Here is a 25,162-nt window from a genome sequence, read left to right as displayed (position 1 = left end):
ACACACACACACACACACACACACACACACACACACACACACACACACACACACACACACACACACACACACACATTCAGCCCTCAGGAACTCGGGAAGATGAGCCCCAAGAAGATGGTAATGTATCAGTAGAAGGGACTTCTACAATACAACCCTCATTTGCAGACATACTTAGAAGGACCCTGTAAGTTGTCTGCAGTACAGGAAATTGCCATGAAAGTTGCTACTTCTCAGGAAGCAGTAAGATGCACTAGCCGACTGATAAGAGAGGAAAAGAGCAGTAATTGTAGTAGGTATTAAGGAGCAAACAGGGACCAGTCCAGGGGGAGAGGAGATATATGGACAGAGCCACAGTCAAAGAGATCCTTGAAGAGATACAGATGGAGAGAGAAGAACAGAATATAGAAAAGATTTTCAGGCTTGGCCAGTACAACAAGGAAAGAGATTAGGTGATATAAGTGGTTTTCAAAAGTGAGGACACAAAACAAGAAATTTTAGCAAAGAGCAGCCTATTCAATGTATCAAAGTTCAATAAGGTATTTCTGTAGAGGGCTATGACCAGGGAGGAGAGATGGAGATGGTCTCTCCTTGCTCTCCTTCCTCGCAGCAGCGAGGAAGGAGAGCAAGGAGAGACAGGAATCAGGGAACCACAGCCCAGAACCCTACGATTTCAGAGGGGAGTGGGGAACCCTCCACTGGCAGTTCAACAGCCCCAGTGGGAGGAGAATCATGCCCACCTCCTACCTAATAGAAGCCCAACCTGCCTCAGCCCCTACGAGCCCCTCACTGAGTGGCCACCTGGACCACCCTCCCAACTCCCCCAAGCCCTCCCTTCTTACCCACCCCTAAGACCCCCCTTCTCCCCCACAACCCTAAGCCCTCCCTTCTCCCCCACCCCACTAAGCCCTTCTTTCTCCCTCACCCCCCACAAGCCCTTCCTCCTCTCCTGTCCCCACAAGCCCTCCTTTCTCCCCCTTCCCCCAAGCCTCCTTTCTCCCTTACCCCCCCCCCAAGCCCTCTCTCCTCCCCTACCCCCCAAGCCCTCTCTCTTCCCCTACACCCCCCCCAAGCCTCAATCTTTTCCCCACCCCCAAGCCCTCCCTTCTCCCCCACCCTTCCAAGCCCTCCCTTCGCCCCCACTCTCTCCAAACCAGATCCTCCCAGCCCCCTCACGACCCAGGCCCCCCTTACCCTCAGAACCCCCTCATAACCCAAGGCCCCCCCCATTCCCCCTCCCCATCCTATTGGGGCCTCGAAGTCAATTTCCCTTATATCGGAGTCATTCAGAGTGAAAACTAGGTCCAGTCTCGCTGGTTCATTGGTTCCCCTCATTCTTGTGGGTTCCCTGACGCTGTGCCTGCCACTCCCCATGGTGTATAACAAATTACTGGTAACAGGTGAACTGCCAAAAATTTAGAAGACGGCAAATGTAGTCCCGATATACAAGAAGGGGGATAGACAGGAGGCACTGAATGACAGGCCAGTGTCCCTAACTTGCATACCATGTAAGTTATTGAAAAAAAATTGTGTGAAAAAAGCTAGTGGAATATCTGGAACAAAGGAACTTTGTGACACAACACCAACATGGTTTCAGGGATGGCAAGTCAGTCCTCACAGGATTAATTGAATTCTATGATCAGGCAACAAGAATTAGACAAGAAAGAGAGGGGTGGGCAGGCTGCATATTTTTGGATTGCCAGAAAGCCTTTGACACAGTACCACACCAGAGATTAGTGTGAAAGCTGGAGATGCAGGCAGGTGTGAAAGGGAAGGTACTCCATTGGATAAGGGAGTACCTATGTAACAGAAGACAGCGAGTCACTGTGAGGGGCGAGGTCTCAGATTGGCGAGACGTCACCAGTGAAGTCCCGCAGGGTTCAGTCCTTGGACCCATACTGTTTCTTAAATATGTAAATGATCTATCAGAGGGTATAGAATCATTCCTCTCATTGTTTGCCGATGATGCAAAAATTATGAGGAGGATTAAGACGGAGGAAGATACTATGAGGCTACAAGATGACCTAAGCAGACTGAATGAATGGTCCAATAAATGGCTACTAAAGTTCAACCCAAGTAAATGTAAGGTAATGAAACTAGGCAGTAGAAACAGGAGGCCAGACACAAGATTCAGAATGGGAGATGAAATCCTTCATGAAACGGACAGAGAGAAAGATCTAGGAGTTGATATCATACCAAACCTGTCACCTGAAGCCCTCATCAAAAGAATAACATCTGCAGGGTATGCAAGGCTGGCTAACATCAAAACTGCCTTCAGGAACCTGTGTAAGAAATCATTCAGAACCTTGTATACCACATATGTAAGACCAATCCATGAGTATGAGGCTCCAGCATGGAGCCCGTACCTTATCAAGCACAAGGCAAAGCTTGAAAAAGTTAAGAGGTAAGCCACTAGGCTAGTCCTAGAACTAAGAGGCATGAGTTATGAGGAAAGGCCGTGTGAAACGCACCTCACGACATTGGAAGACAGAAAAGTAAGAGGAGACATGATCACTATCTACAAAATTCTCAAAGGAATTGACAGGGTAGATAAAGATAAACTGTTTAACATGGGTGGTACATGAACAAGAGGACACAGATGGAAACTGAGTACCCAAATGAGCCACAAGGGTATAAAGAATTTATAACGTTATTTTTTCAGTGTCAGAGCAGTTAACAGGTGGAATGCACTAGGCAGTGATGTGGTGGAGGCTGACTCCATACACAGTTTCAAATATAGATATGATAGAGCCCAGTAGGCTCAGAAATCTGTACACCAGTTTATTGACAGTTGAGAGGCGGGGACCAAAGAGCCAGAGCTCAATCCCTGCAATCACAACTAGGTGAGTACACACACACACACACACACACACACACACACACACACACACACACACAGTATATATTTACAAATAAATATAAAAAAAATATTTCTATTATAGCTAAAATCATTTGTCATATATGATAGCAAACACAGTTCTAGGCGAGAAGGGATAACCTGATATGAGCCCAAAACCTAAGAGAGAGAAAATCAGCATACCACAAGAGGCCATAACATGACCTTATGACCAAACTGTCAACACAGACTAAGCCCGGGTGCCATGCATGCATTTTATGCTAAGTTGAAATCACTGTACAGTTTGAAGATATAAGAAGAGCCTTTAAATGCAAAATTTGGTGTCCTTTCTGCCAGCAGAAAAACAGTTCAGGGGTTTGAATAACACATTTCACACAATTAACAAATATGCTAGTGTAATAAATGCATCACAATATACAAGTGTTGGATAAATAACAAACTTACGTTATTAAATACATGGCTTGAGTTGTATAACGTTCTTCAGTACAGGACAGCCATATCATTTTTATCATCAAAATACCTTCATCAATTCTGCATAATTGAGTTCACTTGAAATCTGATAATATTTCTTAGCAATTAACAAATAACTTATTAAAATTTTAAGCTACAAAAGAAAAATTGATGTCAAAATTTAAAATGTTCAAAAACTAAACCATATCAGCTAAAAAAAAAAAAGATGGTTCAGAAACTCCCCAAATCCTTATCAAGACAAATATACTATAATAATATACATAAAATGCTCTAAATATGACAGGGAAAACTGATATACTGTACAGTATATGGTATTCTAATTAATAACAAATGTATCAGCATGATATTTGTTGCAATATAAGGTTGTAACTGCAATGGTAAAATCTTACATCTTCAGATACCTTAACAAAATGCTACAGAGGACTCCAATACTGAAACTACATTATGCTAAAAATAATTTAATACTGTATTATTGTGCTCATTGAAAATAGCTTTCACTGGCATATTTTATGAGCTATTGATCTAAAGTTGAACAAATAATGTAAGGTACAGTACTACTTTTTAGGATGAGGAAGGTCATTATGACTATCACTAGCTCTGAGCTAAGTGGCCTTATGTTGAAAATTTACTCAATCATAAGTATTATACTAAGAATTATAGAGTAAAATAAATCATTTAAAGTACATTGTACTTTATATATAGTTTTCAAACACTTTTGTCAGCAGCAAAAACATAGAAAATACATTAAGGTTCAGATTAAAGCAAAGATTTTGCTTCTCAAAATTTACACAATCAAATTTTAGAACAAGAAATATAGTATATAAGCCTAAAAAATCTGACTAAATACTGTGTTTTTAGGCCCTATGTGTAAAATATTGACAAATTAAATGCTTTCATTATAATAGGAATGTTTTCCTTATACATGCATGATGACAAACTGATCTTAAACACAAGTTGTATTATAATGATGATTAACATTATACTTCAGAACATTATTTTTACAATTAACTAATTTATGAAATACTGACTACTGTATCTTCAGAATCAAAAGATAACAGATTTGCATGCATAGAATATTCAAGTACAATAACACCTGTTTGAAATAAAAGGTCAAGATCTAGATAATCAAAATTAAGAAAATTTGTAGTTTTGTGCCTGATTGATACAGTTTGACTAGTAATATTTAGTTATGTACCCTTAACTAACTTTCAAGATATTTTAAGTGCATTTTGTTCATTTAAAAACAACATGCATCACAAAGTATATAAAGTCACTGGTAATGTAAATGAATTATCAGTGAATTCAAAATTAGGAGTTTTGTGCCTGATTTACACAGTTTGACTAGTAATATTTAGTTATGTAACCTTGACTAACTTTCAAAATATTTTAAGTGCATTTTGTTCATTTTAAAACAACATGAATTACAAAGTATATAAAGTCACTGGTAATGTAAATGAATTGTCAGTGAATCTTAGTACTGTGTGAAAAAATTATACATTGCAAGATGCACCGCTCGGCATATAACCATTGGTGCCTGTGTAACTGTGCTCTTGGTGTTGCCATAGAGGCAGGGCATGATTTATTTACAGTAGGTGATTGAATTTAATGGTGGCAGCATATGGGAGGCCTCGCCTCAAACGCTGAATAATTAGTGGCTTAAAAAAATCTAAATACTGTAGCAACTGTGCAAACATTGTAATTAGACCATGAGTAAGATTTTTTTTGTAAATCTAATATTATATTATTATTAGGCCACTTTACTTAAATTATTGCCTAACAACCTGTATTTGTTCAAGCATTCTCTATAATGTGAGAGGCCAAATTGAGAAGTTTGCGTGATGAATACTATCTGTTCTAAGCATCTACAGTGGAATGTCTCAAGTTTTCTTTGAATTTTCTCAAATTTATGGCAGTTTTCTAACTGTTAAAGAATCCAGGAAACGATAAAGGTTTTCTAATTTTGAAAGTAAGTGCCTAAAGACAAACTAGAACAACATTTTGCTAAATTTATGGATTTTTTTTTCCTATTCACACCTAGTGCTATCATTTGAAATATCCACTTTCATCCTTACAATTGAATTTGTGAATATACATAGTTTACTGATAACATATAAAATACCCATATCCCATATAATTCTTACAGAGCAAGCTCCAATGTCTTAAGTTTTGACTTTGCTGTTATGCCATACGATATTCACAATCTCAGAATTTTAAAGTAAAGCAGCACAATCAAATAACTTGCAAAGCTTAAAACACAGAATGACAGTTCATTCTCAATCAGTACCAATGTAAATTTTTCACCTGAAAGTACACACACACATCTTTTTAATCTGAAGGTAATTTTTGGCAATATGTATACTGTACTATATTATAATTATTTGTGTTACAATGGAGGGCATGTGGTACAGAACCCTGCTGACTCAAACGATGTTGACATCACAACTCTTGGATGTCCACAAATTACTCGGTTCTCATTTACAAAAACTCTCAAGTCAGTTTAGAAGTTAGATCATGAGTGCTTCACAAACTTATATATGGGCTAAGCATACAGCAAATTACATACCCGCAATTTATATTCCAAAACAAAAATGAGCGAACAAAAAATTTATTTTGTGTACTGTACATGGAAGTACACATGTCAAGTGCAGATACCTGTGCACCAGAGCAACAAGTTGCCTGAAGCTCAGCAAGTGTTCAGATGCCTTGTCCTGTTCTTGCACACTTACTAACGCTTTCCTATAGTTATGCCTTAATGGTTGTGCTATTTATTTTTAATATATGGATTGACAAATGAAAAAAAATTAAGGAAAGAAATACAGTCAGGGGAGAAATACAGTGAAAGTTATCTTGTTTATGCAACAACTTTGTGCTTCGTGTCTGCCTAAAAGACAAATTACTAGGCATTATTAAGAGGACTCATACAATTCTGTTCTCGCTTTCTTTAGCATAAAATATGGACATGACTTCCAGAAATTTTGCATTCTCTATTTTACCATATTCCAAAAATAATTACAATACAGTATTGTATTCTTAAGCCATCACAAGAATGACACTATTTCTTGTTAATCAAAGTCAGGCTTAACTGTTTATATACAACAGTCAACGAACCTAGCGTGGCAATCCTTTCGGAGAAGCGAGAAAGCGTGCATTCACAAGTTTCCCCTTGCCTATTAAAAATGTTCAACACCACTACTTTTGCTAATATCTCAACTGAAATAACACATTCCTGTACGTTACCACAATACACCTGTTAGTCACTGCTGTTTCTAGTGCTGTGGTGGGAATAAAACCTTACCACCATTATTTAAAATGTTGCTGCAAGATGGCACAATGGCGTACTATAAATTATGTACATGAAATGCTGAGTGATGCATCTTCTTACATAATATCTTTGCTGAAAGCATGAGAGACCAAATAATACTTTCTAGTTATTCTAGTGAGGAACCTATAATTATGCAGCATCAATAGATCCAGAAAGCTGATAGTTTAAATGGACAGATGAAGTTGCTTTAAATAGGGCTTTAATAGAATACATTACTGATATGAGCTATCTGGATAAATTACTCTGCAGTGTACATTTCTGTTGACCTAAGGAATGATTCATTAAGGACTAGTGACTATGGGTTTGTGGAATCTTAGACTAAACAACCCTGGACTAACATAGTTGACAAGAATATGAAACCACCAACATTACGAATGTCTAATTAAAATAAATAATAATGGTCTATGTTTTCTAATATTGTATTCTACAAACAAAATGGTGGATATTTTAATAATGGCAGCTTTTCTAATGAAAATGATAAATGTGTGCATCAATTAAGCAAATGGTTACAGATCATAGCCTTTATTACCTAAAAGCTCAGTAAATACAGTATATTTTCAATTTTTTACTATTTTAAAAATTAATTTTATTAGTTTGTTTCAAATACTCAATATCAACCTTTAACAGGGTACTACAGACATTAATATTTGATGTTACAGATAATCACTGTTTTGTCAAGAACATCAACATATCTAAAATTTCAAAAAACTCTGTATACTGTCATTGACAACCATTTGTAACAAATTTAAGAAAAGTGTTGGCATGAGGGTGTTATGGCAGATGAGTGCAGGTTGATACTTTGATAAAACACCATACAATCTCTACAGAATACTTTGGGCATCAGCAAGTAGACAGGTTGTGTTCCCTGACAACCAGACCAAGTCGAGCACAGCGCCTTGGTGCAGGTGGTAGACAGCATACACCACCACTACGTGCATGATGTGGTGAGAGTTGGCCAGCAAGTCCAGGCGTCCCGGAACCCACTTCTCCGGCACACGCAGAGCCCCAACGAATCCACCAAGCACCGCCAACAAATCCTGTTGATAAAGTGGATCATTTAAGAAATAGCATAAGAAGCATATACAGTGTGTGTGTGTTATATATATTATATATTATATATATATATATATATATATATATATATATATATATATATATATATATATATATATATATATATATATATATATATATATATATATACATATATATATATACATATATATATATATACAGTATATATATATATATATATATATATATATATATATATATATATATATTTTTTATTTATTAATTTATTTTGTGCAAAATAAATCAAATGCTGTACGGTATATGTACAGCATTTTAAAAACACGTGTTAATAAATAAGATCAAAAATAATTACAAGCGGCCTGATCTGTACTCACTCACGACTCCTTCCTGGTCCCTGGTCACTAGTCTGGGCAACTACAGTACTGGTATCTATGTGTACATTACTGTTTATACTTGTACAAGTGGAACCCCTTGTACCTGCACATGCTCAGGGTAGTGTGTATGCAAGCAGAGTGGGGAAAACTGTGCATGCACTTAAATGCCAAACATCATCGCTTCTATGGTTGACAACAACTGGCATAGATGCTTACTGTGGGAGCAGTGTTACACAACTGGCATAGATGCTTACTGTGGGAGCAGTGTTACACAACAACGGGCATAGATGCTAATTGTGGGAGCAGTGTCACACAACTGGCATAGATGCTTACTGTGGGAGCAGTGTCAAACAACAACTGGCATAGATGCTAACTGTGGGAGCAGTATCACACAACAACTGGCATAGATGCTAACTGTGGGAGCAGTATCACACAACAACTGGCATAGATGCTAACTGTGGGAGCAGTATCACACAACAACTGGCATAGATGCTAACTGTGGGAGCAGTATCACACAACAACTGGCATAGATGCTAACTGTGGGAGCAGTATCACACAACAACTGGCATAGATGCTAACTGTGGGAACAGTGTCACACAACAACTGGCATAGATGCTTACTGTGGGAGATGTGTCACACAACTGGCATAGATGCTTACTGTGGGAGATGTGTCACACAACTGGCATAGATGCTTACTGTGGGAGATGTGTCACTTAGATGTACTGATGATGAATCATAAGTCATTAAACAGTTGTTTACTCATAGTAAACGTATCTTTATAAAATTAAGTGAATAAATAATTACTGTCAGCCTAATGAGGAAGCAGCCGCATGTAAAAATGTCAACAAATATTGTCCCAAATAATAATACAGGGTTTGATTCCAGCAGCAGGATACAGACATTTGGGTAAATTTCTTTTACCTGATGCCCCTGTTAACCAAACAATATATAGATACCTCGAGCCTAGCCTCAGCCTGGGCTCGGGAGTAGAAGAACCCCAGAAACCCCTGTCTTTGATGTCAAAGTGCCCACTTAGCTATTACAGCCAGGCTAATTCGATAACTCCAACACAATTTGAAGTTCCGTCTTGAAACCTTCCACAGTTATTTATAGTTATATTTCTTATATTCGTTGACAGGAGATTTAAGAGTCACTGGCCTCAGGTGTTTACACTGTTTGTGGCAACCGGCATTGTAATTATTTTATGCTTCCTTCTTCTTCTTGAGAATAGGTGCAGTTTGCATGAAGGGGTAACCCTCCCGATGACTGCACCAGGACAGATGTAAGGAGACGCGTTGATGGTGAGGAGGAGAAGAAAGTCAAAAGCGGTAGATGTGATGGGCCGTAGAGAGAGGAGTGGCGACGAAAACAGAGGCGAACGATAGAGGGAGACTCCCCACACAGGGGGGGGTGGGGAGTCGTGGTCACGGCGGCAGCTGATCCAGGCACGGCGTAACCCTGTGCGCAAGATGGGAACTAATACTTCTCCGGAAACTTGCGTATCGGAAAGCGCAAGCAGTACGCTTCCCAAATCACCCACAGGTCGGCGGGCAGCCGGCCATCAGGCAGTACCCTCGGCTGAGACATCCTATCCGGCACCCTATAAACAAACACCTTCTCAGAGGATACCCAGATAGTGGACGAGCACCATGGGATCGGAAGCACCCGGGCATCCCGATAAGGGCCCAACTCCGGACCCTCACAGGGCACGACCCCAGCAGATGGGACTAGGCAACCACCAGACCGGGGCAATGAAGGAGGGGGAACAGCAGGGGATGCAGGCGCGGCAGCGACCCCACCACAGGGCACAGGAGCCGAGGCCCCCGGCGCACATCTTTCCGCAACATCACGATGAGGTCCCGATCATCAGGGACAACCCCCCACTGTGGGGATCCAACAGCAGGTGACACAGGAAGGGGGACACAGGTAGCAACTTCGGAGCCCCGCACAGCACCATCATCCACGGCGAGGGACGCCAGCTGAGCACCATACTCCCCCACCTCGTCCCAAGGCACACCACGAAGGGGAGACACACTCCGAGCCCGCCGCGAACGCTTCGAGACAGGCTGCACCACACCACGCCCAGCAGGCCCCTCCGCAGGCACAGCCACCATCTTTACATCCACACAGGCCACACCCGCACCGTGCGAAGAGTCCACAGAGGCCACATCACCCACACTGTCTACATCATCCACGGAAACAGCCTCAGAACACCGACATGCACGCTTCTGCAAAGGAATGGAAAGAGCAGAACTACAGTCGTTAACACACACAGGCACGGCAGGCACTTCACCTTGCCGAAGCACCCCCTCCCAAACAGCAGAACCCGCGTCCCCGGGAGCCGTTACCACAGCCACAGGCGGGGGTGGGACATGAACCTCCACCGGGACACCCTTCACTACACGCAGCGCAGGCGACGCCCCGTCACCCTCACACACCAGCTCAACAACCCCAGGGGTCACAGCAGGCACCTGACGTGTCGCACGGGCCAGAGAACTCTCCTCAACAGACGGAGCAGCAGACAGGCAGTCAGGCGCCTCAGGCACAGCACCCACACCGTCCGAACGCAACAGGGGCGGAAAATCCTCCGCACGAAGAACATGCACCCGACCAGTTGCTCACACGTCGCACGCCGCAGCCAGATGACCCTCGTGACCACACCGATAACAGGTGCGCGGTTGACCCCGGTACTGGCAGCGGAGCGTGTAACCCAACACGGATATCGACGATGGTACACTACACTTCAGCGACATCGTCAGGGTGCGGGAGCCGTCAAGCATACCAACACAGTGCCCGGCAACGACCTTATTCCATCGAACACTTAACACAGCCCCAAACCGTTCGAAACAGGAGGTTAAAAAGTCGTCCTGAAATTCGAAGGGGGCACCATGCACCGTCACAGACGTCAAGGTGACACTGAGATTCACTACCTTAACGGAGCCAGCAGTATCAGGGAGAGGGTAAACACGCCCCTCACACCGCTCGAGAAACGCCTGAAAGGCAGCCTGGAGGCGGAACTTGACTACAGCACGGTGGCCCTGAAGCAGCTGGGTGGCCCACCAGGTCCGACAGCTCCACATGCAGCACGTTCACTAGGGCGACACCAACCAATGGATGGTCCACTGGCACCGTAAACGCCAGACCAGCTGACAGCGTCCTCGTCATTGGAGGGCGAGACGACCCCATGGCTAAGCAAACGTTACCCTGTCAGTGGCAAACCACCACCAGCAGGGTAAACAAGCGATCACCCAACGTAAACACTAGCCAGAAGCGGAGAGACCTCAGGAACGTCCGACCTGGCCGGCGGTCACCACGCAACTCTTTATGCTTCCAACCATATTTCTTACTCTTATATGTTGTAATTCTATTGTGCAGGTTTGGCACCTAACCGTCCAGTATCTACCATGTGTATGAGATGTTTCACGAGTCTCGATTCCAAAAAGTACAGTTGAGTGCTTTGAGCCGGTCCCAGTAGTTGAAGTGTTTTACTGATTAATGGCATTAAAGGAGTGTTTTATCAATTCTGCATCTTACCATATCTTTTACTCCAGTATGTCTAAACGTGCTGCATATATTATTTTTATTAATTCTATTTCAGAAATTGTTGTAAAATAGCTCCAACACTAAGTGTTGAATGATCTTCTTAATTAAGGTGTTATATTAGTAAACTCTGCATGCGACATTTAACTCATCAATTAACTCAACACAACCAAATTGTGTTGAGTTAAGTGATATAATTAATATCTGATTTTACCTGAGGCCCACAATCTCTCTAGTGGCCTCGATGAGGACAGGAAGATAGCAGGTTGTCAAAGGTCCCCCCATTTGTCCTGATGATTTTATCCAGCTGGATCTTAAAATGCAGCAGTGTTTTGGCATTTACTGCTTCAGCGGGTAGGTAGTTTCATGGGTTTATATCCTGTATGGTTGAAAGTATCTCCTTCAGTGTGGCTTGCTGATCTTGAGGCTCCTGTACCTTTTAAAGAATGGTCTGGATCAATATCCTCCAAGTTGTTCAGTATTTTAAAAGTTCTGCTGAGGTCAGCCGTGTTAGGTTTGGTTTGCAATGTTGTTAGGCCTGTGGCCCCTCAACCGTTCCTGGTATAAGAGTCTACTTAGTTTTGAAATAATTTTTGTCGCTTGGTGTTGAACTTTCTCCAAAGCAGATACGTCTTTCTGAAGATGAGGCCTCCATGCTTGGATAAAATACCCCAAATGGGGGCCACGCCAGAATTTACACAGTCAAATAACTACCTTCTTTTCTTTGAAATCAAAGATTCGTTTGCCTATTCCTAATTTTTTTTTTTACTGCAACTCCGACTTACGCAATTTTCAGAGATTGGTGGATTCTGAGTCCAAGGACCTTTTTTTCATCAATCTGCTGCAAATCTATGTTGTTGATTTGGTAAATGCAATGTGCATTGTTGTCCCACATGCAACATCTAGCATTTTTTTATATTAAAAAGCATTTGCCAGTCTTCCGATCATTTGCGGAGTTCATGTTAATCCTTATGCAAGACCTTGATATCATTGTCCCTTTCTACTTTATCGTAAATCTTTGTGTCATCTGGAAATTGAATGATGTGGTGTGTAATATTATCATCTATGTCATTGTCAGGCTAGGCCAGGCTATATTAAGGCTGGCCTCGGGCCAGGCTTGGGGAGTAGAAAAACTCCCAGAACCCCATCAAGCAGGTATTATTGATCATATATATACATATATATCATATACTCAGGACTACCTCTTTATTCATCACACGACAGATCCTACCCGAGGTAACAGCATTCTTGATGTTGTGCTAAGAATGGAAAAGGGCATGTTCGATCAAGCCCCGGGAGAAGAGACGTTTTTCTCTATAAATGACCACTAAGGTGGAATACAGTCAAAAAAAAAACCACAGAATGGTCACAGATGATAACTATTATGCTTACTTTCAAGGTGACTATAACAAAGTCTGAGAAGAAACACAAAATACGTCCTGGAGGGAAATGCTTACTTTCATGATAAAGATGGAAATATGGGAGATGATAAGAAAGATTAACACAATAAAGCATCATGGGATAACTGTCATCTCAGAATTTGCACGTAAACACAGGCCAAGAAGGACGAAAACGGAAAAGGGCTGCTTGGATGAGAAAATAAATATAAAGAGCTCTAATAACGAAACTGAATCTCTGAGAGATGTATCAGTCCACCAAGAATCACAGATTATGTGACACCTGAGAGATTACTGGATGTAGCCACCAAGATAAGCAGATCTGCCCGAGGAGACTAATATAGAAAATGCTCAAAAACATCGAGGTAGGTCCCAGTTCCGTCTTTGCATACTATGAATACAAAGCATGAAATCAAGGCAATGTCATGGCAGGACTTTGAAAGGTGATCAACCAAGACAAAAGTCACAACAGGACCTTTAAAGATGTGATCAGCCAATTTATAACTGACAAATAAAGCAGCAGCTGACACTCTAAATGAACACTCTGAATATGTTAGATATTAAGTCACTGCACATTCTCTCACGTGTATTATACATATATAAAACGCTGAACTGTAATGCCAATCCTGACCTCAAAAGCTTCATTGAAGGTTGTAACAGAACCCATAAGCACCACACCAGAAACAAATACAGTTTTGATATTCCAAGAGTACGACTTAATCAAACTAGAATTGCTCTACAAATCAAGGGACCCAGAATGTGGAATGACCTTCCCAACCATGTTAAAGACTGTACCTCTCTCAACCAGTTTAAGATAAAAACGAAGCACTACCTAATAAATTCCCTGTAACCTACCTTACCCCTCTATTGTCAACCCATGTCTGTTTTTTTTAAACAACGCTGTTTGTCAACCTAATTGTATTTGTGCTGCATTTTCAGCCATGTTCCCCCCTTTCTTTTTTTATTTTTATTTGTTCTCAACACATTTTATACTTTAAACTCAATTAGTATTAAGTTTTAGTCTTTAATGTTTTTCCTGCCCGAAATGCTTTGCGTAATAGTGGCTTTAGGCATTGTATGTACTAGCCCTATCTATAAATCTATCAACTTTGTATCTTACCTTGTATGTATGTACCTTACCTGAATAAAAAAATTAATTTAATTTAATTTAATACCGTTCATCAGTATTTACACTAGGAAGATTAGACAACATCCCTACATAAAACAAAACAAAAATGACAGAAAAGTGAGGGTATTAAAGCATATTAACAAAGTGAACGACACTAATGCACAGACTGTGGATGGAATTTAATCCAATATCACAACTGAACTGTGCCCACAACTGAAACTTTTATTCAGAAAGTCCTTAAACCATAGAAAAATAGATTCCCCAAGATTGGAAACATGTAAATGTCACTGCTATCTTCAAGAAAGATAGAAGTGGGGCGGCCGAGACTACAGACCTACCAGCTTTACCTCACACATCTTCAAGCTTGTGGGAATAATTTTAAGGGAAGAAATAACCCACAATCAAAGTTTCAATCGTGTAAACCGAATACGAGCACAGTGTTGTCAAAAACATGTCCCGCCGAACAAACCTCAGGTTTCTGGAGTCTTACACCAGTACAAAGAGCAAGTATTTCCAGTTGATATTGTGTACATGGACTTCTCTAAAGCCCTTCATCAGGCACCAGATGAAAGACTGCTACAGAAACCACAGTAATACAAAATCAACAGGAAAATAACGGAATGAACAAACCAAGAGGTGAGGAATGATAGAAAGCAAAGAGCCCTCCTAACAGAAAGAGAGTGACAGGAAAATCATTGTGAATATAGTACCACAATGTTTCATTTCGGGATGGCGGGTTCGATTCCCCGGGCAGGAAAGAAATGATTGAGTAAATTTCTTTTCACCCAATGCCACTGTTCATCTAGCAGTAAATAGCTACCCGAGAGATGGACAACTATTGTGTGGGTGCATCCTGGGGAGGGTCAGTAGGTCAACTTAGTGACATAGTGTCAGTAGGTCAACTCGATAAAAGCATAGAGTATACACACACAGGCTGCCTGTCCCCGACTAAATAAATTATTAATTATAATTTCAGGTTATCAGACAAAGCCTAAAACACATCAGAAAAGGGCATAGACAGAAGACAGGAGACTCAAGACAATTGACTCAAGACAGTAGAATCAAGACAAGAGACTCAAGACAGAAGACTCAAGACAAGAGACTCAAGACAGGAGACTCAAGACAAGAGACTCAAGACAGGAGACTCAAGACAAGAGACTCAAGACAGAAGACTCAAGAAAGAAGACTCAAGACAGGAGACACAAGACAAGAAACTCAAGACAAGAGACTCAAGACAGAAGACTCAAGACAGGAGACTCAAGACAGTAGACTCAAGACAAGAGACTCAAGACAAGAGACTCAAAAACGGAGACTCAAGACAAGAGACTCAATACAGTAGACTCAAGACAGGAGACACAAGACAAGAAACTCAAGACAAGAGACTCAAGACAGAAGACTCAAGAAAAGAGACTCAAGACAAGAGACTCAAGACAAGAGACTCAAGAAAAGAGACTCAAGACAGGAGACTCAAGACAGAAGACTCAAGACAGGAGACTTAAGACAGTAGACTCAAGACAGAAGACTCAAGACAGGAGACTCAAGACAAGAGATTCAAGACAAAAGACTCAAGACAGAAGACTCAAGACAGGAGACTTAAGACAGTAGACTCAAGACAGAAGACTCAAGACAAGAGACTCAAGACAAGAGACCCAAGACAGAAGACTCTAGACAGAAGACTCAAGACAGTAGACTCAAGACAAAATACTTAAGATAGTAGACTCAAAACAGGAGACTCAAGACAAGAGACTCAAGACAAGAGACTCAAGACAGTAGACTCAAGACAGTAGACTCAAGACAGTAGACTCAAGACAAGAGACTCAAGACAAGAGACTCAAGACAACAGAGTCAAGACAGTAGACTCAAGACAAGAGACTCAAGACAAGAGACTCAAGACAAGAGACTCAAGACAGAAGACTCAAGACAGGAGACTCAAGACTAGAGACTCAAGACAGTAGACTCAAGACAGAAGACTCAAGACAGGAGACTTAAGACAAGAGACTCAAGACAGGAGACTCAAGACAAGAGACTCAAGACAAGAGACTCAAGAAAGTAGACTCAAGACAGGAGACTCAAGACAGTAGACTCAAGACAAGAGACTCAAGACAAGAGACTCAAGACAGTAGACTTAAGACAGTAGACTCAAGACAGAAGACTCAAGACAGGAGACTCAAGACAAGAGATTCAAGACAAAAGACTCAAGACAGAAGACTCAAGACAGGAGACTTAAGACAGTAGACTCAAGACAGAAGACTCAAGACAAGAGACTCAAGACAAGAGACCCAAGACAGAAGACTCTAGACAGAAGACTCAAGACAGTAGACTCAAGACAAAATACTTAAGATAGTAGACTCAAAACAGGAGACTCAAGACAAGAGACTCAAGACAAGAGACTCAAGACAGTAGACTCAAGACAGTAGACTCAAGACAGTAGACTCAAGACAAGAGACTCAAGACAAGAGACTCAAGACAACAGAGTCAAGACAGTAGACTCAAGACAAGAGACTCAAGACAAGAGACTCAAGACAAGAGACTCAAGACAGAAGACTCAAGACAGGAGACTCAAGACTAGAGACTCAAGACAGTAGACTCAAGACAGAAGACTCAAGACAGGAGACTTAAGACAAGAGACTCAAGACAGGAGACTCAAGACAAGAGACTCAAGACAAGAGACTCAAGAAAGTAGACTCAAGACAGGAGACTCAAGACAGTAGACTCAAGACAAGAGACTCAAGACAAGAGACTCAAGACAGTAGACTCAAGACAGGAGACTCAAGACAAGAGACTCAAGACAAGAGACTCAAGACAGTAGGCTCAAGACATGAGGCTCAAGACAAGAGACTCAAGACAAGAGACTCAAGACAGAAGACTCAAGACAAGAGACTCAAGACAGTAGACTCAAGACAGGAGACTCAAGACAGGAGACTCAAGACAAGAGACTCAAGACAAGATACTTAAGACAGTAGACTCAAGACAAGAGACTCAAGACAAGAGACTCAAGACAGTAGACTCAAGACAAGACACTCAAGACAAGAGACTCAAGACAAGAGACTCAAGACAAGAGACTCAAGACAAGACTCAAGACATGAGACTCAAGACAAGAGACTCAAGACAAGAGACTCAAGAGAAGAAGACTCAAAACAAGAGATTCAAGACAGAAGACTCAAGACAGGAGACTCAAGACAGTAGACTTAAGACAAGAGACTCAAGACAAGAGACTCAAGACAGTAGACTCAAGACAAGAGACTCAAGACAGTAGACTCAGGACAAGAGACTCAAGACAAGAGACTCAAGACAGGAGACTCAAGACAATAGACTCAAGACAAGAGACTCAAGACAAGAGACTCAAGACGAGAGACTCAAGACAAGAGACTCAAGACAGGAGACTCAAGACAAGAGACTCAAGACAGACGACTCAAGACAGGAAACTCCAGACAAGAGACTCAAGACAGAAGACTCAAGACAGGAGACTCAAGACAAGAGACTCAAGACAGAAGACTCAAGACAGAAGACTCAAGACAGTAGACTCAAGACAAGATACTCAAGACAGGAGACTCAAGACAGTAGACTCAAGACAAGATACTCAAGACAGGAGACTCAAGACAAGAGACTCAAGACAGAAGACTCAAGACAGGAAACTCAAGACAAGAGACTCAAGACAGAAGACTCAAGACAGGAGACTCAAGACAAGAGACTCAAGACAGAAGACTCAAGACAGAAGACTCAAGACAGTAGACTCAATACAAGATACTCAAGACAGGAGACTCAAGACAGGAGACTCAAGACAAGAGACTTACCCCATACCCCACGTTGTCACCCCTCCCCCATTCCCACCATGCCCCCTCCCACCGCTCCCCCTTTCCCTCCCTTCCCGCTCTCCCTTTCTCCCCTTCATTCCATACCCTCCCCCTCCCCCTCCTTTCTTACCCCATTCCCTCCCTGTTCCCCCTTCTCCTGACCCCCCCCCCCGCCCCTCACCCCAGTATCCTCTGAGACCCTGTTAACCACCTCACAGATCTTCACACCTATGGAACAGCTTCCTCTACCAGCAGAATGTTCAGCAAGAAGGGGGCAAGAGAATGAACAGAAGAAAGTGAACATCAAGGCAATGTACACTAACATAGATGGGATTATAAATAAAACAAGTGAACTTGGAGAATGGATACTAGAAGAAAATCCAGACATAATAGCACTCACAGAAACAAAGCTAACGAAAACCATAACAAATGCAGTGTTTCTGCAGTACTACTATGTAGTGAGGAAAGAGAGAAAAGGGAGAAGAGGAGGTGGTGTAGCTTTGCTGATAAGAAAAGACTGGCGTTTTAAGGAGATGGTTATTCAGGGCTCTGAAGGTTTCAGTGACTACATAACAGGTACCATAGCAATTGGAGGACAAAAATTTATAGTAGTAGTCATATATAGCCCACCACCAAATGACAGAAGAGCCAGACAGTAATATGAAAGAAACAACATGGCCACCATTAATATAACAGAGAGAGCAGCTTCTGTTGCTGCTCTCTCTATTATGGCTATTATATTCTTTTATGGCTATTATATTCTTTTTATGTAATATTTATGTATTCTTTAGTAATTCTTTTTATGTGGGCTTCAGGAGACAGGTTTGGTGTGATATCAACTCCTAGATCTTTCTCTCTTTCCGTTCCATTAAGTACTTAATCTCCTATTCTGTATCCTGTATCTGGCCTCCTGTTTCCACCGCCTACTTTCATTACTTTGCATTTACTCGGGTTAAACTTTAGCAGCCATTTGTTGGACCATTCATTTAGTCTGTCTAGGCCGTCCTGTAGCCTCCAACTATCATCCTCTGTTTCAATCCTCCTCATAATTTTTGCATCATCAGCAAACATTGAGAGAAACGATTCTATATCCTCTGGGAGATCATTTACATATATCAGAAACAGTATTCGTCCAAGGACTGATCCCTGCGGGACTCCATTTGTGACGTCATGCCAATCCGAGATCTCACCCCTCACAGTGACTCGTTGTCTTCTGTTACTTAGGTACTCCCTTATCCAACGGAGTACCTTCCCTTTCACTCCAGCTTTTTCACTAGCTGTGTTACAAAGTTCTTTCGCTCCAGATGTTCCACTAGCTTTCTTCGCACAATCTTCTCCATCAGCTTGCATGGTATGCAGGTTAGGGACACTGGCCTGTAGTTCAGTGCCTCCTGTCTATCCCCTTTCTTGTATATTGGAACTACATTAGCTGGCTTCCAAATTTCTGGCAGTTCCCCTGTTGTCAGTGATTTGTTATACACTATGGAGAGTGGTAGGCACAGTGCTTCTGCTCCTTCCCTTAGTATCCAAGACAAGATTCCATCCGGGCCTATAGTCTTTGTCACATCCAACTCTAGTAAACACTTCTTTACTTCCCCACTGGTAATCTCAAACTCTTCTAGTGGTTCCTGGTTAACTATTCCTTCTCTTATCTCTGGTATCTCTCCTTGCTCTAAGGTGAAGACCTATCTTGAGGTTATCTTGAGATGATTTCGGGGCTTTAGTGTCCCCGCGGCCCGGTCCTCGACCAGGCCTCCACCCCCAGGAAGCAGCCCGTGACAGCTGACTAACTCCCAGGTACCTATTTACTGCTAGGTAACAGGGGCATTCAGGGTGAAAGAAACTTTGCCCATTTGTTTCTGCCTCGTGCGGGAATCGAACCCGCGCCACAGAATTACGAGTCCTGCGCGCTATCCACCAGGCTACGAGACCTCCTGGAATTTCTTATTTAGTTCCTCACACACTTCCTTGTCGTTTGTAATGAATCCTTCCGCCCGTATCTTTATATTCATTACCTGTCCCTTTACTGTTGTTTTTCTCCTGATGTGGCTGTGCAACAATTTAGGTTGAGTTTTTGCCCTGCTTGCGATTTCATTTTCATATTGTCTTTCTGCCTCTCTGGCACTCAGGTATCTTTCTCTGCTCTCAAGTGTTCTGTTATTCCTGTAGTTTCTCCATGCCCTTTTATTTTGCTGCTTAGCTAGCCTACATCTCTGATTAAACCATGCGCTTCCTTGCACTTGTGCGTGATGAAGTCCATCATGTCCTGGGCCGTCTTTCCCCTGAGCTCTGTTTCCCATGTTATATATGTTAGGAATTTTCTTAACTCCTCATAGTTTCCCTTTTGGAATGCCAGTTTTTTGTTTTCAGTACCCCTCCTCGAGTTCAATAACCCTTCCTCAACCAGATACTCAAACGCCAGTACACTGTGGTCGCTCATTCTGACTGAGGCTTCATAGCTGATTTCCTTTATGTCGGAGTCGTTCAGAGTGAAGACTAGGTCGAGTCTCGCTGGTTCATCGTTTCCTCTCATCCTAGTGGGTTCCCTGACATGTTGGCTTAGAAAGTTTCTTGTTGCCACCTCCATTGGTTTGGCTCTCCATGTATCCTCTCCTCCATGCGGTTCCTTGTTCTCCCAGTCTATCCTTCCGTGATTGATGTCTCCCATGATGAGCAGATGGGATCTATTTCTACAGGCAGCAGAGACTGCCTTCTCAATTATAGTGTTAACTGCCATGTTGTTGTTGTCATACTCTTGTCTTGGTCTTCTGTCATTTGGTGGAGGGTTATATATCACTGCTACTACTACTTTTGGACCTCCCAATGTCATGGTGCCTGTTATGTAGTCTCTGAATCCCTCGCAGCCCGGGATGACCTTGAAGCTCCATTCCTTTCTCATTAGTAGGGCCACTCCACCTCCTCCCCGTCCTTTCATTTCTTTCCTTATTACAGTGTAGTCCTGGGAAACACCGCATTCGTTATGATGCCTGAGAGTTTTGTTTCTGTGAGTCCAATTCCATCTGGGTTCACGTTTTGTGCTCTTTCCCTTAGTTCACTTGCCTTGCTGGTGATCCCATCTATGTTCGAGTACATCATCCTAAAGCTGACTCTCTTCTGTCCTTTCTCAGATCCTATTGCTTCCCCTGAAGCAGGGAAACAGGGAGGGACCGGGATGAGAGGGCCTATGAAGGGTGACCTGGGGCATCTAGGGTGTGTGGGGGCTGGGAGGATCTGGTACGGGGTGGGTGGTGTAGGAGAGAGGGATTGTGGGGGGGGGGAGAAAAGAGGGCTTGGGGGGTGAGAGGGGGAGGCTTTGGAGAGTGTGGGAGAAGGGGAGGCTTGGGAGGGGGGGTATGGGAGGAGGGAGGGCTTGGGGGAATGGGGGGCATAATAGGAAGGAGGGCTTGGGGGGGGGGGAGGTTGGGGGATAGGGAGTGCCAAGGGGGATGAGGAAGAAGAGAGGGCTGAGGAGGGTGGGGGATACAGGAGGGTTTAAGGGGGGCGGGGGAGAATGGAGGGCTTGGGGGATTAGGGAGGGCTTGGGGGGGTGGGGGAGAAGGGAGATCCTGGGGAAGGGGGGAGGGTGCCCAAGGTGGGCACCATGGGCACCAGGGGTTTGGCAGGTAGGACATGTATTGGGTGGAGGATGGGGGAGGTGCTCCTCTCACTGTGTCTGTTGGGTTGCTTGTGGAGGGTTCCCCGCTCCCCTTTGGAAATGTGGGGCTCGGGGTTGTGGCTCCCTGAATCCTTTCTTTCCCCCTGTGTGTGTACTCACCTAGTTGTAGTCACCTAGTTGTGTTTGCGGGGGTTGAGCTCTGGCTCTTTGGTCCCGCCTCTCAACCGTCAATCAACAGGTGTACAGATTCCTGAGCCTATCGGGCTCTGTCATATCTACACTTGAAACTGTGTATGGAGTCAGCCTCCACCACATCACCCCCTAATGCATTCCATTTGTCAACCACTCTGACACTAAAAAAGTTCTTTCTAATATCTCTGTGGCTCATTTGGGCACTCAGTTTCCACCTGTGTCCCCTTGTGCGTGTTCCCCTTGTGTTAAATAGACTGTCTTTATCTACCCTATCTGTGTGTGTGTGTGTGTGTGTGTGTGTGTGTGTGTGTGTGTGTGTGTGTGTGTGTGTGTGTGTGTGTGTGTGTGTGTGTGTGTGTGTGTGTGTTTTAAAGATAAATATATGTAGTAGATATAATAAAGTAAAAATAGATTGGTTAGGGTGGCGCTCGAGTTTCCAGGCACAAATAGTAAATACAATTAGTAAATACACACAAATGGAGCACATAGTCATGCACGAAAAAGCTTTAAAATACTTGGTATTTGTTGTAATTCTGCTGCCCAGGGTTCGAATCCTTTCCAGAGCTGCGAGGTTGTTAAGAAGTTAACGTGACTGAGACGGTTATTGGGGGGTTGGATGTGCTGAGCCTCAGTACACTGGGCACCTGTGTAACGCCACCTGTGTCCTGACACAGGTGGCTTCGGCCACTCTAGTCCACAACCACCTTGTGGACCCTGCACCCACCTACCAGCTTAGTCTACTCACCTAATTGTACTCACCTAATTGTGCTTGCGGGAGTTGAGCTCTGGCTCTTTGGTCCCGCCTCTCAACTGTCAATCAACTGGTGTACAGATTCCTGAGCCTACTGGGCTCTATCATATCTACATTTAAAACTGTGTATGGAGTCAGCGTCCACCACCTCACTGCCTAAGGCATTCCACCTGTTAACTACTCTGACACTGAAAAAGTTATTTCTAACGTCTCTGAGGCTCATTTGGGTACTCAGTTTCCACCTGTGTTCCCTTGTTTGTGTTCCACCCGTGTTAAACAGTTTATCCTTATTTGTTAATTCCTCTGAAAACTTTGTAGGAAGTGATTATGTCTCCCCGAGCACTCCTGTCTTCCAGCGACGTGAGGTGCATTTCACGAAGCCTTTCCTCGTAACGCATGCCTCTTAGTTCTGGGACAAGCCTAGTGGCATACCTCTGAACTTTTTCCAGATTCGTCTTGTGTTTGACAAGTTACGGGCTCCATGCTGGGGCCGCATACTCCAGGATTGGTCTTACGTATGTGGTATACAAGATTCTGAAAGATTACCTACACAGGTTTCTGATGGCAGTTCTGATGTTAGCTAGCCTCGCATTCGCCGCAGATGTTATTCTTTTTATGTGGGCTTCAGGAGACAGGTTTGGCGTCCTGTCCAGGTCATGTCCAGGTCATGCAGCCTCATACCATCTTCCTGTCTTAATCCTCCTCATAATTTTTGCATCATCAGCAAACAATGAGAGGAACGAATCTATACCCTCTGGGAGATTTATATATATCAGAAACAGAATAGGTCCAAGGACTGATCCCTGTGGGACTCCACTGGTGACGCCCCGCAAATCTGAGACCTCACCCCTCACAGTGACTCGCTGTCTTCTGTTGCTTAGGTACTCCATTATTTAATGGTGTACCTTCCCTTTCACTCCTACCTGCATCTCCAGCTTGTGCACTAGTCTCTTGTCTGATACTTTGTCAAAGGCTTTCTGGCAATCAAAAAATATACAGCCTACCCACCCCTCTCTTCCATGCCTGATTTTTGTTGCCTGGTCGCAGAATTCAATTAATCCTGTGAGTCAGGATCAACCATCCCTAAACCCATGCTGATGTGTTACAAAGTTCTTTCGCTCCAGATGTTCTACTAGATTTTTTCGCACAATCTTCTCCATCAGCTTGCATGATATGCAGGTTAGGGACACTGGCCTGTAGTTCAGTGCCTCCTGTCTAACTCCCTTCCTGTATATCGTGACTACATTACCCGTCTTCCAAATTTTGGGCAGTTTACCTGTTACCAGTGATAATACACACCATGGAGAGTGGCAGGCACAGTGCTTCTGTTCCTTCCTTTAGTATCCATGGGGAGATTCCATCTGGGCCTATAGCCTTTGTCACATCCAACTCAAGCAAAGCTTCCTTACATCCCCACTAGTAATCTCAACTCTTCTAGTGGTTCCTGGTTAACTATTACCTCTCTTATCTCTGGAACGTCTCTTTGCTCTAATGTGAAGACGTCCTGGAATTTCTTATTCAGTTTCTCGAACACATCCGTGTCGACTGTAGTGAATCTGTCTGCCCCTATCCTCAGTTTCATTACCTGTTCCTTCACTGTTGTTTTCCTCCTGAAGTAGCTGTGCAGCAGTTTAGGTTCGTCTTTGCCTTGCTTGCTATGTCATTTTCATATTGTTCTTCTGCCTCTCTTCTCATCCTGACGTATTCATTCATGGCTCTCTGGTGTCTTTCTCTGCTCTCAAATGTCCTGTTATTTCTATAGTTTCTCCACGCCCTTGTACTTAGTTGCTTTGCTATCTTACATCTCTGATTAAACCATGGGTTTAATCAGCCTGTAGATTAAGGCTTCCTGCCTATCTTCCTTTTTGTATATTGGGACTACGTTAGCTCTAACATAGAGAGCTTCTAACTCCCTACGTAGGGCTCCTCTTTCCAGTGACTTGTTATACACCATAGATAGAGGCATGCAGAGTGCTTCTGCCTTCTCTTTCAGCATCCAAGGTAAGATTCCATCAGGTCCAAACAGCCTTAGTCATACCTAGATCTAGCAGATATCTCCTAACCTCATCTCTGTTAATTTCAATATCTTCCAAGTCTGCTTGGTTTATCGCCACCCCTCTTAGTTCAGGGACTTTCCCTTGCTCTATTGTGTAGACCTGGAATCTCTTGTCGAGTTCTTCACACACCTCTTTGTCATTCTCTGTGTAACCATTCTTACCCTTCTCAGTTTCATCACCTGTTCTTTCACTTGTTGGTTTCCTCGTGATGTGACTGTGTAACAGCTTTGGTTGGGTCTTGGCTCTATTTGCTCTGTCACAGAGTGTATGTGTGTATTTACTATTTGTGCCTGTAGAATCGAGCTATTAGCTCTTGGCCCCCGCCTTTCTGACCACTCAATTTTTTCTCCAATATGTCAACTACATATATTTTTCTAACACGCACACACGCACACACACACACACACACACACACACACACACACACACACACACACACACACACACACACACACACACACACACACGCATGGATAAGGAACTACCTAATAGGAAGGAGCCAAAGAGTTACGGTAAGGGGCGAGAAGTCGGACTGGCGAACAGTAACAAGTGGAGTACCACAAGGATCGGTGCTGGGACCAATTCTATTTCTTGTATATGTCAACGACATGTTTACAGGCGTAGAGTCCT

General features: G+C 42.9%; 1 protein-coding gene across 2 annotated transcripts in view; it reads right to left on the bottom strand.

The window, feature by feature from the left end:
* Positions 1 to 3,222: 3,222 nt before the first annotated feature.
* LOC123755287 (progestin and adipoQ receptor family member 4) overlaps positions 3,223 to 25,162 on the bottom strand; it is a 362,200-nt gene continuing 340,260 nt past the window's right edge. For both annotated transcript variants that reach the window (XM_045737747.2, XM_069327934.1), the window contains one exon: positions 3,223 to 7,684. In XM_045737747.2, the coding sequence (XP_045593703.2) occupies positions 7,469 to 7,684 (216 nt within the window). In that variant the 3' untranslated portion in view covers positions 3,223 to 7,468. The remainder of the gene's footprint in view (positions 7,685 to 25,162) is intronic.

The sequence above is a fragment of the Procambarus clarkii genome, chromosome 20 (genome assembly GCF_040958095.1).
Source record: "Procambarus clarkii isolate CNS0578487 chromosome 20, FALCON_Pclarkii_2.0, whole genome shotgun sequence".
In the NCBI taxonomy this organism is placed as follows: Eukaryota; Metazoa; Arthropoda; class Malacostraca; order Decapoda; family Cambaridae; genus Procambarus; species Procambarus clarkii.
The sequence above is the reverse complement of the archived record's forward strand: the minus strand, read 5'-3'. Positions and strand labels throughout refer to the sequence as shown.